Source organism: Oncorhynchus mykiss, chromosome 15 (genome assembly GCF_057628025.1).
Source record: "Oncorhynchus mykiss isolate SJ-2025 chromosome 15, ASM5762802v1, whole genome shotgun sequence".
Classification (NCBI taxonomy): domain Eukaryota; kingdom Metazoa; phylum Chordata; class Actinopteri; order Salmoniformes; family Salmonidae; genus Oncorhynchus; species Oncorhynchus mykiss.
The window spans coordinates 32202174-32218397 of NC_143036.1; the positions used below are offsets into that span (position 1 = coordinate 32202174).

General features: G+C 41.9%; 1 protein-coding gene across 1 annotated transcript in view; it reads right to left on the reverse strand.

The window, feature by feature from the left end:
- Nucleotides 1–16224, reverse strand: part of fars2 (phenylalanyl-tRNA synthetase 2, mitochondrial) — a 119771-nt gene that overhangs the window by 59472 nt on the left and 44075 nt on the right. The window contains 4 exon segments of the mRNA XM_090199015.1: nucleotides 2002–2092; nucleotides 2095–2126; nucleotides 11126–11136; nucleotides 15069–15223. Coding sequence (XP_090055141.1) covers nucleotides 2002–2092; nucleotides 2095–2126; nucleotides 11126–11136; nucleotides 15069–15223 — 289 coding nt within the window.

Here is a 16224-nt window from a genome sequence, read left to right on the forward strand (position 1 = left end):
CTGGCCTCACAACTGCAGGCCTCGTGTAACCATGCCAGTCCAGGACCTCCACATCCGGCTTCTTCACCTGCGAGAAGCAAGCCTCCTGGCAGCTGAGGAAACTGTGGGTTTGCACAACCGAAGACCTTCTGCACAAACTGTCAGAAACCATCTCAAGGAAGCTGATCTGCGTGCTCGTTGTCCTCACCAGGTTCTTGACCTGACTGCAATTCGGCGTCGTAATGAACTCCAGTGGGCAAATGCTCACCTTCGATGGTCACTTGCACGCTGGAGAAGTGTGCGCTTCATGGATGAATCCCGGTTTCAACTGTACCGGGCAGATGGCAGACAGCCTGTATGGCTTCGTGTGGGCGAGCGGTTTGCTGATGTCAACGTTGTGAACAGAGTGCCCACTGGTGGCGATGGGGTTATGGTATGGGCAGGCATAAGCCTACAGACAACCAACACAATTGCATTTTATTGATGGCGATTTGAATGCACAGAGATACCGTGACGAGGTCCTGAAGCCCATTGTCGTGCCATTCATCCGGCACCATCACCTCATGGTACAGCATGATAATGCATGGTCCCATGTTGCAAGGATCTGTACAAAATTCCTGGAAGCTGAAAATTTCCCTGTTCTTCCATGGCCTGCATACTCACCAGACATGTCACCCATTGAACATGTTTGGGATGCTCTTTATCGACACCAGCGTGTTTCAGGTCCTGTCAATATCCAGCAACTTCGCACAGCCATTGAAGAGGAGTGGGACAACATTACACATGCCACAATCAAACAGCCTGATCAATTTTATGCAAAGGTGATATGTTGCAATGCATGATGCAAATGGTGGTCACACCAGATACTGGCTGGTTTTCTGGTCCAGGCCCCTACCTTTTATTTCAGACATCTGTGACCAACTGATGCATATATCTGTATTCCCAGTCATGTGAAAAGCATAGATTAGGGTCTAATTTATTTCTTTAATTTGACTGATTTCCATATATGAATTAGGGGTAACTCAGTAAAATCTTAGAAATTCTTGCATGTTGCGTTTATATTTTCATTCAGTGTAGATGCTATGAGACACATTCGCTATAAAACAGCAGACAAGCCAATCCCGAGCCCCTCTGATGAATTGAGTATAGCTTAACCTTTGCTCTCCGAGCCTATTTGTCAAGCAGAGGAATAGATCCAATTTACCCCTAATCTCAAACAAGCCTGTACAAACCAAACAAAGAACATTCACTGCATCTTGCATCGTTATAATTAGTCAGTTTAACATATTTTGATACATTTTCATAATATGTAATGCATAGAGTCATTTGTTTTTAGTAGTTGTATACGTGTTATATGTGGTTTTTTTTTGTCTCTCACAACAAGCACATTTTATAAGGGTGAATGGGCATGGGGGGAATGAGGAGGGGCATGGGGAGGGTTGTCTGTGTTTTTGGGATAGTGAAAACCTCATCACGGTGGTAGCAATTCATGAAACAATTCAATTGAAAGTAATAAACCAATGTTACAGCTTTAATGCCCTCATCTGAGTGTGACAATATGCCCATTGTTGTTCAGTGGTGGCGCCCTTGGCCTGCTGTTTGAGTACCACTGCTGTACATCTTGTTGAGGGAATGCTGTCTTACCTTGGATGTGTGATGGATGAGAGCTCTGTTTCTCAAACCTCTCGAGTACCCCCCTGCAATTCTACTTATTTGTCTCAACTGGTCAACTAATCATCAAGCCCTTGAATCAGGTGTGAGTCAAGTAGTTGAATCCGATGCGCTAGCTAGTACTGCGAAACACTGTGTTAAGAGTAACCAGGGTCGTATTCACTAGGAACCAAATGGAAGCAAACTGACTGAACAGTGGTGGGACTACCTGAACTTGTCCAATAAGAAACGCTTGTTTTCGTTGCAAAACAGTGCTACGGTGTGCATAATGAATACGACCCAGGTGTGCTAGTACTGGGAAACACTGTGTTAGAGTATCACAGCTGTCTTGTGAAGAACATGGCGTCTTACTTTGGATGTGTGAACTTGTCGATCTTCTCCACTAGGTCTCTTCCGATGCTCCTCACCAGGTCATAGAAGTCATTCTCCGTGTAGCCCTCGGCCAGAAGTAGATGTCGTTGGTCAGAGGTGGGTTCCTTACTGAGAGGTTGAGAAGGGGAGGAGGAGGAGGGAAGAGAACAAGAGAGAAAAAGAATTGAGTGCACTTTTAGAGAAAAAAACTAAAAAGGAGAGACTGCAATTCACACTTTGGGTTTGTCTTCGCCACTGCCACCAATCACGTTGTTTTAGATTTTAAATCAATTTCTAACCAACAGCCAATGGAATTCATGCTTTGAATTTCCTACCCAAATCATCTAAGTCACTTCAAACCTAGTTCTAGAGCTGCTACACAATCACCATGAAAAAAAGCTACGTTTAGATCATTTTAGACCAATTATTTGGCTGATCCATTTAGGGTAAAGAGTTTCCACACAGAGAAACTAAGAGGAAGATGAAGAAGAGCAAAAGAGTGGGTGATAAAGAACCGTCAATGACAAAAGAGTAGAGACGCTGTGACAACATTCCCTTTCGAATCGTGTTGTGGAAAGTAGAGGTTGAAACAAATCACGCCAACATTTTCGGTGGAGGATAGAACAGGAAGACAAAAACACATTCAAATCTGTGGAACTTTTCACAGGCTACACTGGAACAGACTGCAGGGAGGTAAACCAGACAGGCCTGTGTGTTGTGAAGCCATGAGTCGGAGTTTGACTCATACCCGATGGGAGTTGCACAACATTAGGGCTTTGGGGATCCCTGGTCTCTCCTCAGACCCCTCACACTGGGGAAATACGAGGCTAATTAGACAAGCTCGCTAAATCCCAAATCAAACTCTAGCCCCTCTTCACTAGGCACTTCGGTAGAAGGCACTTCTGTAGATCTGAAGAGAATGGATAGGGGTAAGCAATATGGAAAAATTCCATCAAGCCTATCTGAGGGCAAAGTGAAGCAAGTAGCATATTGCTTATACTTATCACTTCAGATCTACAGGAGTGCCTAGGGGTTGATTTGGGATTTAGAAGAAACGTAAAGACATAAATGGATCCCCTTGTCTTTGGTAGTACTGTACAATAATGGTATTTTAGCAAAGGCTTTCATCTGAAGCAACTTCCAGCTAATGCATATACTGAAACCACCAACTATGCTGCATCAAATACCACAGTCCAACCGAGCCATAAGAAATATGGGTCCAAAAAACACCTCCCCTGGCTGTAAAGAGGAGGAATAATCCCAAGTGTCAACCAGTCCAGAATGGTGTTGGTCTCTGGGGCCAGGAGGGTGGACCAGGCCTCTGCCACCGGTCTTGAAGTGTATTCAGAGGGCAGTGGAAAACACAGAGGGGGTGAAAGGAAACTCTGCTGACCTCCCCGGTCACACCTCATTACCATTCCAGCGTTTAGAGAGAGGATTGGGGGAGGAGGTGGAGGCAGGAAGAGAAGCCGTGACCAAGCGCAGCGAGAGTGCACAGGCCCTGGGCAGCAGCAGAGGTGACAAGTCAGTCCATCCAAACCCGGTTCCCGGTACAAGTTGGAGAGCACGAGCTATAAATAATGCCAACAAGGTCATTAGGCATCATGGAGGGTGGGATGTCTCTCTTCTCCTACCCCTTCCTGCTCCTTCCTCCTTTACCACTGTGGGCCCGGAGTGAGTGATGGAGGGAGGCTGAGGGGGAGATGGGCTGAAAAATGAGCGGGAGACGGAGTGTACTCTACGGCCACAGTCCGGCCCTGCCATATTGTGGGTAGTAGAGTGTCTTACATAGTGTGGGCATGATCTAGCCCTGCCATATTGTGAGTTATAAAATGTCTTGCATAATGTGGGTGTTTCATAGAAGGCCTGCAGAATACCGATATTGAAAGGTGGTGGCTTTTTGACAACAGAAACCTTCCTTGACTAATTAAAATTACTTGTGAAAAGTGGACGTCTGCCATAATAAAAATTCCACATGATACACTGTGCAGTGCAGCGTCTGCCATATTCAAGAAGTGCCGTATGGATAACCTCGGTCAGGTAGGTGTCGACAAAGGTCAATGTGAACGTCTCATCATGTACCAACTTCAATCAAATCCAATTAAATTAAGTGTAATTATGTTCAAAGTAAGCATGTTCAAAAAGTCCCCGGTTCTGCCCCCCCCAAAAATCGATCAATACTTAGTTAAAAAAAAGGTAGTTAAAAAGCAATTAAAAGCGATATTAGTTTCTGGCCAAATCATTCAACAATGACGGCTACCGTCGAGTCCTCTCAGCAAACAGGTGACGTCCTAAGGACAATAGGCGATGTTATGTCCCTTTAAGGGTTTCGGCGAGATGTTATCCCACTGACGTTCTCGGGACCGTAAGTGGACGTTCAGTACAGATCCTGGTCTGGTCGCAGTATAACATTATAATAATGTATTTTGATGTTCATTAGGGAACGTTACGAAAAGGTTCCTGTTTGGTTCTGATAGGACGTTATCCATGTGACATTTAATGACCTAAAAGGGACATTTCATGATGGTCAGTGGTTCTCAACTGGTCTTGAACCAGGCTGTTTCAGTCGCGATCCAATATTTGTGTCGCAATTTAGTTTTTGTCAGGACCTTTTTAGGACGTTCTCAGGACTTTTTACTAGTCCTTAGGACGTTGTGTGATAGACCCAAGGTTCTATCACGCTCTTGAGGACCTTTGTCTAGTTCCCTGTAAGTTACCAGGAAGTCATTGAGGACCAGGTCAGGACCTTTTTAGGAATTTGATTTTACTAGTCCTTAGGACGTTGCTTAACAAGGGAATGTTCTCTGGGGGACCTTTGTCTAGTTCCCTGTAACTTACCAGAAAGTAATTGAGGACCATGTTAGGATATTTGTAAGATCTTCTCAAGATATTTATTTTACCAGTAGTCAGGATGTTATGCGATGGTCCCAGGTGTCCCAAACCATTATAAGTAAATTAATTAAATGGTATGGGGGTTTTAAGGTAAGTGGTATGGTGTTCAGCTAAAACTGTGTAAAAATCTTTCATCGATGATGATTACATTTGACATGATAATTTAGTATTATTGACTTTTCAATATGACTCCACCTCAGATTTGAACTCACAACTAGGGCTGTTACTGTGGCCGTATTACCGCCACACCGGCAGTCACGACTCATGATGGCAGTCAAATTCCACGTGACTGTTTAGTCACGGTAACTAGGCTTCTTCATATGCTCTGATGCTACTGATGTAGTAGCCTACTAAACTTGCTAACTGCCGGGTACCCGTAATTGTCCCTCTAATTACTCTGACATCAATGCAAATGTAATCGAGAATCAAACACTTAATGAGAGCCCATGAGCTGATGTTGCACAACATTTCTATAGGCTATGCAATTGTGTGAGAAAACACAGTGATGGCCTCTATTAAAAAGAGGAGGATCCCATCAGCTTTCTATAGGCTAGGCCGACTATATTAATTTCTCAACTTTCCTAATGTTAAGCATATTGCTTCTTTTTAAAACAGGAGTATGGCCTACCTGGCTGGCATGAAAATGAACCATGGAAATGTGTCCTCCATTTGCTATTTAAGTGCATGGATGAAGCTGCCCCTCTTTCATGATAATGGTCCATTCTAAATCAAAACAAATTTCACACATACAGTTGAAGTCGGAAGTTTACATACCCCTTAGTTAAATACATTTAAACTCAGTTTTTCACAATTCTTGGCATTTAATCCTAGTAAAAGTTCCCTGCCTTAGGTCAGTTAGGATCATCACTTTATTTTAAGAATGGGAAATGTCAGAATAATAGTAGAGAGCATGATTCATTTCAGCTTTCATTTCTTTCATCACATTCCCAGTGGATCAGAAGTTTACAAACACTCAATTAGTATTTGGTAAAATTGCCTTTAAATTGTTTAACTTGAGTCAAACGTTTCGGGTGGCCTTCTACAAGCTTCCCACAATAAATTGGATGGACTCAGTTACACAGAGCTGGTGTAACTGAGTCAGGTTTGTAGGCCTCCTTGCTCGCACATGCTTTTTCAGTTCTGCCCACAGATTTTCTATAGGATTGAGGTCAGTGTTTTGTGATGGCCACTCCAATACCTTGACTTTGTTCTCCTTAAACCATTTTGCCACAACTTTGGAAGTATGCTTGGGGTCATTGTCCATTTGGAAGACCCATTTACAACCAAGCTTTAACTTCCAGACTGATGTCTTGAGATGTTGCTTCTATATATCTACATCATTTTCCATCCTCATGATCCCATCTATTTTGTGAAGTGCACCAGTCCTTCCTGCAGCAAAGCACCCCCACAACAACATGCTTCACGGTTGGGATGGTGTTCTTCGGTTTGCAAGCCTCCCCCTTTTTCCACCAAACATAACGATGGTCATTATGGCCAAACAGTTCAATATTTGTTTCATCAGACCAAAGGACATTTCTCAAAAAAGTACAATCTTCGGCCTCCCGGGTGGCGCAGTGGTCTAAGGCACTGCAATGCAGTGCTAGCTGTGCCACCAGAGACTCTGGGTTCAAGCCCAGATTCTGTAGCAGCCAGTCGTGACCAGGAGGTCCATGGGGGTGACGCACAATGGCCTAGCGTCGTCTGGGTAAGGGAGGGTTTGGCCGGTAGGGATATCCTTGTCTCGGGCCGGGCGCAGTGCACGCTGACCAGGTCGCTAGGTGTACGGTGTTTCCTCCGACACATTGGTGTCGTCCCTCCCGAGCCCATACGGGAGTTGTAATGATGAGACAAGACAGTAACTACTAACAATTGGATACCACGTAAAAGGGGTTAAGAAAAAAAGAAGTACAATCTACAGTGCCTTGCGAAAGTATTCGGCCCCCTTGAACTTTGCGACCTTTTGCCACATTTCAGGCTTCAAACATAAAGATATAAAACTGTATTTTTTTGTGAAGAATCAACAACAAGTGGGACACAATTATGAAGTGGAACGACATTTATTGGATATTTCAAACATTTTTAACAAATCAAAAACTGAAAAATTGGGCGTGCAAAATTATTCAGCCCCTTTACTTTCAGTGCAGCAAACTCTCTCCAGAAATTCAGTGAGGATCTCTGAATGATCCAATGTTGACCTAAATGACTAATGATGATAAATACAATCCACCTGTGTGTAATCAAGTCTCCGTATAAATGCACCTGCACTGTGATAGTCTCAGAGGTCCGTTAAAAGCGCAGAGAGCATCATGAAGAACAAGGAACACACCAGGCAAGTCCGAGATACTGTTGTGAAGAAGTTTAAAGTCGGATTTGGATACAAAAAAAATTCCCAAGCTTTAAACATCCCAAGGAGCACTGTGCAAGCGATAATATTGAAATGGAAGGAGTATCAGACCACTGCAAATCTACCAAGACCTGGCCGTCCCTCTAAACTTTCAGCTCATACAAGGAGAAGACTGATCAGAGATGCAGCCAAGAGGCCCATGATCACTCTGGATGAACTGCAGAGATCTACAGCTGAGGTGGGAGACTCTGTCCATAGGACAACAATCAGTCGTATATTGCACAAATCTGGCCTTTATGGAAGAGTGGCAAGAAGAAAGCCATTTCTTAAAGATATAGGTGTCATTTAAAGTTTGCCACAAGCCACCTGGGAGACACACCAAACATGTGGAAGAAGGTGCTCTGGTCAGATGAAACCAAAATTGAACTTTTTGGCAACAATGCAAAACGTTATGTTTGGCGTAAAAGCAACACAGCTCATCACCCTGAACACACCATCCCCACTGTCAAACATGGTGGTGGCAGCATCATGGTTTGGGCCTGCTTTTCTTCAGCAGGGACAGGGAAGATGGTTAAAATTGATGGGAAGATGGATGGAGCCAAATACAGGACCATTCTGGAAGAAAACCTGATGGAGTCTGCAAAAGACCTGAGACTGGGACGGAGATTTGTCTTCCAACAAGACAATGATCCAAAACATAAAGCAAAATCTACAATGGAGTGGTTCAATAATAAACATATCCAGGTGTTAGAATGGCCAAGTCAACGTCCAGACCTGAATCCAATCGAGAATCTGTGGAAAGAACTGAAAACTGCTGTTCACAAATGCTCTCCATCCAACCTCACTGAGCTCGAGCTGTTTTGGAGGAATGGGAAATGGGAAAAAATGTCAGTCTCTTGATGTGCAAAACTGATAGAGACATACCCCAAGCGACTTACAGCTGTAATCGCAGCAAAAGGTGGCGCTACAAAGTATTAACTTAAGGGGGCTGAATAATTTTGCACGCCCAATTTTTTAGTTTCTGATTTGTTTAAAAAGTTTTAAATATCCAATAAATGTCGTTCCACTTAATGATTGTGTCCCACTTGTTGTTGATTCTTCACAAAAAAATACAGTTTTATATCTTTATGTTTGAAGTCTGAAATGTGGCAAAAGGTCGCAAAGTTAAAGGGGGCCGAATACTTTCGCAAGGCACTGTATGTCCCCATGTGCAGTTGCAACCCGTAGTCTGGCTTTTTTAAAGAGCAATGGTTTCTTCCTCGCTGAGCGGCCTTTCAAGTTACGTTTTACTGTGGACATAGATACTTTTGTACCTGTTTCCTCCAGCATATTCACGAGGTCCTTTGCTGTTGTTCTGGGATTGATTTTCACTTTTCACACCAAAGTACGTTCATCTCTAGGAGACAGAACGCGTCTCCTTCCTGAGCGGTATGACAGCTGCGTGGTCCCATGGTGTTTATACTTGCGTACTATTGTTTGTACAGATGAACATGGTACCTTCAGGCGTTTGGAAATTGCTCCCAAGGATGAACCAGACTTTTTTTCTGAGGTCTTGCTGATTTCTTTAGATTTTCCCATGATGTCAAGCAAAGAGGCACTGAGTTTGAAGGTAGGCCTCGAAATACATCCACAGGTACACCTCCAATTGACTCAAATGATGTCAATCGTCTATCAGAAGATTCTAATGCCATGACATCATTTTCTGGAATTTTCCAAGCTGTTTAAAGGCACAGTCAATTTAGTGTATCTAAACTTCTGACCCACTGGAATTGTGATACAGTGAATTATAAGTGAAATAATGTCTGTAAACAACTGTTGGAAAAATTACTTGTCATACACAAGGTCCTAACCGACTTGCCTAAACTATAGTTTGTTAACAAGAAATTTGTGGAGTGGTTGAAAAACGAGTTTTAATGACTCCAACCTAAGTGTATGTAAACTTCCGACTTCAACTGTATTATTTAGTACATGTAAAGACAAGATTAAATAAACAAATAGTGAGATGGGTGACAATATTAGCCTATCACTTGTGAATGATATGCTGGCAGCTTCATTAAATAGTATCCGCAAAACACCAGTCTCAACGTCAACAGTGAAGAAGTGACTCCGGGATGCTGGCCTTCTTGGCACAGCTCCTCTGTCCAGTGTCTGTGTTCTTTAGCCCATCTTAATATTATTATTTTTTTGGCCAGTCTGAGATATGGCTTTTTCTTTGCAACTCTGGCTAGAAGGCCAGCATCCCGGAGTCGCCTCTTCACTGTTGACGTTGAGACTGGTGTTTTGCGGGTACTATTTAATGAAGCTGCCAGTTGAGGACTTGTGGGGCATATAGATAGAGTTATGGCCTGAAGTCAAAATGAACATTTAACCTAATATTGAGGCAATACTGTATACTGTTTGTTAACAGAGACATTGTTTACACACAATGGATTAAAACAACTTTCTGGGAGGTTATGATGGGGTAAAACAGTTGAGCTAAGCTCACGAGGCATTTATAGTTGACAGGCTATTCTTTAAGAATCAATAGACCTATATGGTATAATTCATGTAAATGATCAAAACAGCTGTAAATATCACCTTTTAACATAGTTTTTAATTGACCAAAGGGCCCGGTTAAAAGGCCCCCCATAACGGTACAGCAGTGGCGGCTTCACCTCTGCCTGAACCGGCACCTGCACTCCACCTGTCTCTACACAGTGAGAAGGACTCATGAAAAAAACATCCCAACAGTGGGATAGCGTTGAGTGACATGCGCAAGCCTGTCCTCTCGACCCGGGCCGTGGAGAAAAAAAGCCTGAGGTAAAGTGAAAAAAGAAAGAATGCAGTAGGTAACGTAAGAGTTATGAGTGATGCTGAACTGAAGTGGTACTTAGTAGTTCTTAGCAGTATGTTACTTGAAGCGGATGTGGTTCAATGTCTGAGCTGAGTGTCATTCCCTGGGGCAAACCAAACAGGATATACAATTTAAGAAGCTATTACGTGCAGTTGCCACACCCCTGTGGCAAAAACAAATGTTCGGAAAATACATAAATGCAAGATTATTTGACGGAAGCACAATGTGTAAGCGAATTAGGAAGCAGGCAAACAATGACAGTCATGCTGTGGTCAACATGGATAAGCTAAACTGCTTCGGCAGCTCTACATTGGTCCTTTCCTGGCGAACAGAACCTTGGTTTAGTGGGATAATGGGCATGCTTGGGCATTCTTATTCACACAACCGAGGAAAAAACAGCTCACGAAAACACATTACAGTAAACACGGGCGTGACGAGGAATACCAATGGTCCCAGACGGCACAGAGGGCATTAGGAAAACGAGAAACTCTCCTCCAGGAAAGAGAAAAGAAGAGGGGGATGGAAAAGTTAATGTGCTTTCAAACAAGAGCTATGAAGGCTATAGGCGGTCAGGAGGGAAAATGTAAAACGTGTGTGTACACGTTTGATGAGTGGGTGGGGGTCAGGGTCAGGGAGACGAAGGCAGAAGCAGAGACGGAGGGTGTAAAGCAGCAGTAACTAAACAGAGACTGTCAAAAGGTAGAGGAGGAGAGACTATTAAATATCTACCTATAGTGTCTGAAGTGGAGCATAATGTAGCCTGCCTGAGCAAGAACCTCCATTGAATGAAAACTAACGAGCCATACACTATCTTCAGGTATGAAGTATGAAACCGTGTGCTCCTCTGTGATTCGACATGAGTATTACCTAGTGTCAATTCGAGAGAGATTTTGGCCAATCATTCTTCATCCATGCTTTCCTTCATTCATTAATTCTTATATTCAGTTTTGGGGTTCTAATTGTATAGTTTGATTGTTATTGTTTATGATCCAGGAACTAGAATGTAAAGAAATTCCAGAACACTATGCTTGAAAAGTATGGCTTATTTATTTGACCTCTGCAGTGCCTTCAGAAAGTATTCACACTCCCTGACTGTTTTCACATTTTGATGTCTTACAAAGTGGGATTAAAATGGATATAATTGTCATTTTTTCGTCAACGATCTACACAAAATACTCTAATGTCAAAGTGGAAGAAAAATGTGAACCTTTTTATTTTTTATGGAAAATAAAAAAAACTAATTTATCATGATTTACATAAGCATTCAACCCTCTGAGTCAATACATGTTAGAATCACCTTTGGCAGTGATTACAGCTGTGAGCCTTTGTGGATAAGTCTTTAAGAGTTTACACACCTGGATTGTGCAACATTTGCCCAAATTGTCAAATTTATTAGATTTTTTAAGGGGTAGATCAGCTTCATTACTGCAGATAGATTGTGGCTTCTACCAATGTAACTGTCTTCATCATTTCCAATCCCCCATTTATTTTTGGGGTAAATATAGAAAATACATATATCTTTAATACATTTTCCCTTAACCCTACCACCCCTCCCCAAATTGGAGTAAACTAATGGACAACAACACTTAGGCTTCTTCTTCCTGCGTATACATACTAAATACATTTTACAGACACAGTATATTTTACTATAGTTACCTTTTGTTTGTTTTTAGTCTCATCCTTCCACTCAACCCCTTCCATCTATCTCTGAACACCATCCAGTTTTGATGTCTGTCAAATTGGTTGTTGATCATTGCTAGACAACCATTTTCAGGTTTTGACATAGATTTTCAAGCATTGCTGGAACTCGGCCACTCAGGAACATTCACACTCTTCTTGGTAAGCAACTACAGTGGAGATTTGGCCTTGTGTTTCAGGTTATTTTCCTGCTGAAAGGTGAACTCATCTTCCAGTGTCTGGTGGAAAGCAGACTGAACCAGGTTTTCCTCTAGGAATTAGCTTGTGCTTAGCTCCATTCCCTTTCTTTTTAATCCTGAAAAACTCCCGTCTTTAACGATTACAAGCATACCCGTAATATGATGCTTGAAAATGTGGAGAGTGGTACTCAGTAATTGTCACGCCCTGACTTTAGAGATCCTTTATATGTCTCTATTTTGATTTGGTCAGGGCGTGATTTGAGTTGGGCATTCTATGTTTTCTATTTCTGTGTGTTTGGCCAGGTGTGGTTCTCAATCAGAGGCAGCTGTCTATCGTTGTCTCTGATTGAGAACCATACTTAGGTAGCCTTTTCCCACCTGTGTTTTGTGGGTAGTTATTTTCTGTTTTGTGTGTCTGCACCAGACAGAACTGTTTTGTTTGTGCGGCTTTGTCATTCTTTGTTCTTGTGTTCAGTTTCATTAAAAATCATGAACACGTACCACGCTGCACCTTGGTCCTCTTCTTCAAACAGCCGTTATTGTAATGTGTTAAATTGGATTATCATAAAACTTTGTAATCAGGATAAAAAGGGAATTGTTAAACTTCAAAAGTTTCCAGTAATATACCCTCCCTGTGCAACCCTAGATATCATGTTTGTGGTTGTATACAAGTGTAAGCAACGTTTGAAATTATTTAGTCAAATATTATATCTGATTGGGCATCTTGCAATCAATTTGCAGTCTACAAATGATTTGCAATTACAGTGCCTTGCGAAAGTATTCGGCCCCCTTGAACTTTGCAACCTTTTGCCACATTTCAGGCTTCAAACATAAAGATATAAAACTGTATTTTTTTGTGAAGAATCAACAACAAGTGGGACACAATCATGAAGTAGAACGACATTTATTGGATATTTCAAACTTTTTTAACAAATCAAAAACTGAAAAATTGGGTGTGCAAAATTATTCAGCCCCTTTACTTTCAGTGCAGCAAACTCTCTCCAGAAGTTCAGTGAGGATCTCTGAATGATCCAATGTTGGCCTAAATGACTAATGATGATAAATACAATCCACCTGTGTGTAATCAAGTCTCCGTATAAATGCACCTGCACTGTGATAGTCTCAGAGGTCCGTTAAAAGCGCAGAGAGCATCATGAAAAACAAGGAACACACCAGGCAGGTCCGAGATACTGTTGTGAAGAAGTTTAAAGCCGGATTTGGATACAAAAAGATTTCCCAAGCTTTAAACATCCCAAGGAGCACTGTGCAAGCGATAATATTGAAATGGAAGGAGTATCAGACCACTGCAAATCTACCAAGACCTGGCCGTCCCTCTAAACTTTCAGCTCATACAAGGAGAAGACTGATCAGAGATGCAGCCAAGAGGCCCATGATCACTCTGGATGAACTGCAGAGATCTACAGCTGAGGTGGGAGACTCTGTCCATAAAACAACAACAGTCGTATATTGCACAAATCTGGCCTTTATGGAAGAGTGGCAAGAAGAAAGCCATTTCTTAAAGATATCCATAAAAAGTGTTGTTTAAAGTTTGCCACAAGCCACCTGGGAGACACACCAAACATGTGGAAGAAGGTGCTCTGGTCAGATGAAACCAAAATTGAACTTTTTGGCAACAATGCAAGACGTTATGTTTGGCGTAAAAGCAACACAGCTCATCACCCTGAACACACCATCCCCACTGTCAAACATGGTGGTGGCAGCATCATGGTTTGGGCCAGCTTTTCTTCAGCAGGGACAGGGAAGATGGTTAAAATTGATGGGAAGATGGATGGAGCCAAATACAGGACCATTCTGGAAGAAAACCTGATGGAGTCTGCAAAAGACCTGAGACTGGGACGGAGATTTGTCTTCCAACAAGACAATGATCCAAAACATAAAGCAAAATCTACAATGTAATGGTTCAATAATAAACATATCCAGGTGTTAGAATGGCCAAGTCAACGTCCAGACCTGAATCCAATCGAGAATCTGTGGAAAGAACTGAAAACTGCTGTTCACAAATGCTCTCCATCCAACCTCACTGAGCTCGAGATGTTTTGCAAGGAGGAATGGGAAAAAATGTCAGTCTCTCGATGTGCAAAACTGATAGAGACATACCCCAAGCGACTTACAGCTGTAATCGCAGCAAAAGGTGGCACTACAAAGTATTAACTTAAGGGGGCTGAATAATTTTGCACGCCCAATTTTTCAGTTTTTGATTTGTTAAAAAAGTTTGAAATATCCAATAAATGTCGTTCCACTTCATGATTGTGTCCCACTTGTTGTTGTTTCTTCACAAAAAAATACAGTTTTATATCTTTATATTTGAAGCCTGAAATGTGGCAAAAGGTCGCAAAGTTCAAGGGGGCCGAATACTTTCGCAAGGCACTGTATGTTCCGGACCCCTGACTGTCTGCTCAAGAAAAAAATAATCAGCCAGTGACTGAATCTAGTTGATGATCCCTGCTTTAGCACCTTGTCGCAAACAGAATGCATGTTTTATGTGGGACAGCGATGATGTAGTCATTACAAAATCATGTTAAACACTATTATTGCACACAGTGTGACTTGTTAAGCACATTTTTAATCCTGAACTTATTTAGAATTAACAAAGGGGCTGAATACTTTTTGACCCAAGACATTTTAATTTTTCAAGAATTTGTTACATTTTTTAAAAACATAATTCCACTTTGACATTATGGGGTATTGTGTGTAGATCAGTAACAAAACATCTCAATTAATCCATTTTGAATTTAGACTGTAAAACAACAAAATGTGGAAAAAGTCAAAGGTTGTGAATACTTTCTGAAGGAACTGTATGAGTTTATTGGTAGTTCATAAACAAAGATGCATGGAATGTGTAGTCTGAACAAGCCACGTTTGGTGATTTACTGCCATCTGCAGTGCTGGAATGTTTGCTCAGGAGTATAATTCATTGGCTGATCCCTCCTGCTGACCTGGATGAAATTCTTGACCCCTCTGAAGTATCACCCAATTGACTACTTTAAAATGGGCTTTGTGACAAGTGCTACTTCTATCCAGATCTATGGTTGAAACCTCAACGGCCAAAAATGGCGGAGTAATAGTGTTTTAAAAAGACAAATATAATCTAGGGCTTTACCTGGAAGGTGACTGGGTTGTTGATGTTGGGCAGGCAGAACTGCTTGATGAAGCGATTATCCTGGCTCCAGAAGAAGCGGATGTTGGGGATCCCGTACAGCACAATGGCCAGGCGCTCCAGGCCCAGTCAAAATGCACAGCCCATCTTCTTAGTTGCTTCAGCTAGAAAAGGATACAATAAGAAATTAGACCAGTTGTTCCCAGACCTTTTTGGAGTGGTTACCCACCTAAAGCTAATTGGGATTTACAAGTTACCGAACATTTTTGCGACACCGACACATTGAGTATGACAATTTTAGGTGTTTTGAGAACTGATAGTCTAGAGCAGGTATTCCCAAACTGGGGTACACGTAATGCCATCGGGGGTACGCAAAATAAAAATGTGATTCACATAAAAAATTAATTAAAAAAACATAAAAACATATTTTTTATTCTTAACATTTTCAAACAGTCCATTTATATTTTCCAACGGGGCTATACATTTGGGTGAGGTTTTTCTCTTGCCTGAGTAGCCTCGTTTCATTGCCAAAAATAAAATGAAACCATCTAGTGTTCAGCGAAATAGCAACACAAGGTCAAATAGAGGTAGCCCAGTCAAATAATTAACATCCAATCACCTTAACCGTTACTCTCTTACGGGAATTCAACTAATGGTCCGTATGTAGCCAAACGTAGCTGCTGCTCATTCCGTTTGCTCGAAAATTGATGAATGGTTAAAATAAGTAAGGCCGCGTCCATAGACACATACCAGCTCTACTGATAGTACTCCTACTACCAGCAGTACTACACCTGCACCTGTTGACGACACAAATTGTTCTGCTTCCATGAGCACATCAAATGCAAGCATCAATAATTCTGCATTTGTTGTTAGCCCAGATAGCATGGACACTGACAGTTGTGAATCTGATGCAGCCGAAGAGCTACTGCCCCCTTACCCGGGAAAGCACCGAACAACAGACAGGGATGTTGGACCATCTGAGAGGCGCAAATATGATGAGAACTACATTGATATGAGGATCACTTATATTGGGAGTAGTGCCTTTCCTCAGCCACAGTGTGTTATATGTGCAAAAGTACTATCTCACAACTCAATGAAACTGTCGTGTCTTTGGCATCATTAAAGTTAAGACTGTTATTTTATCAAATCAATTCTCTGT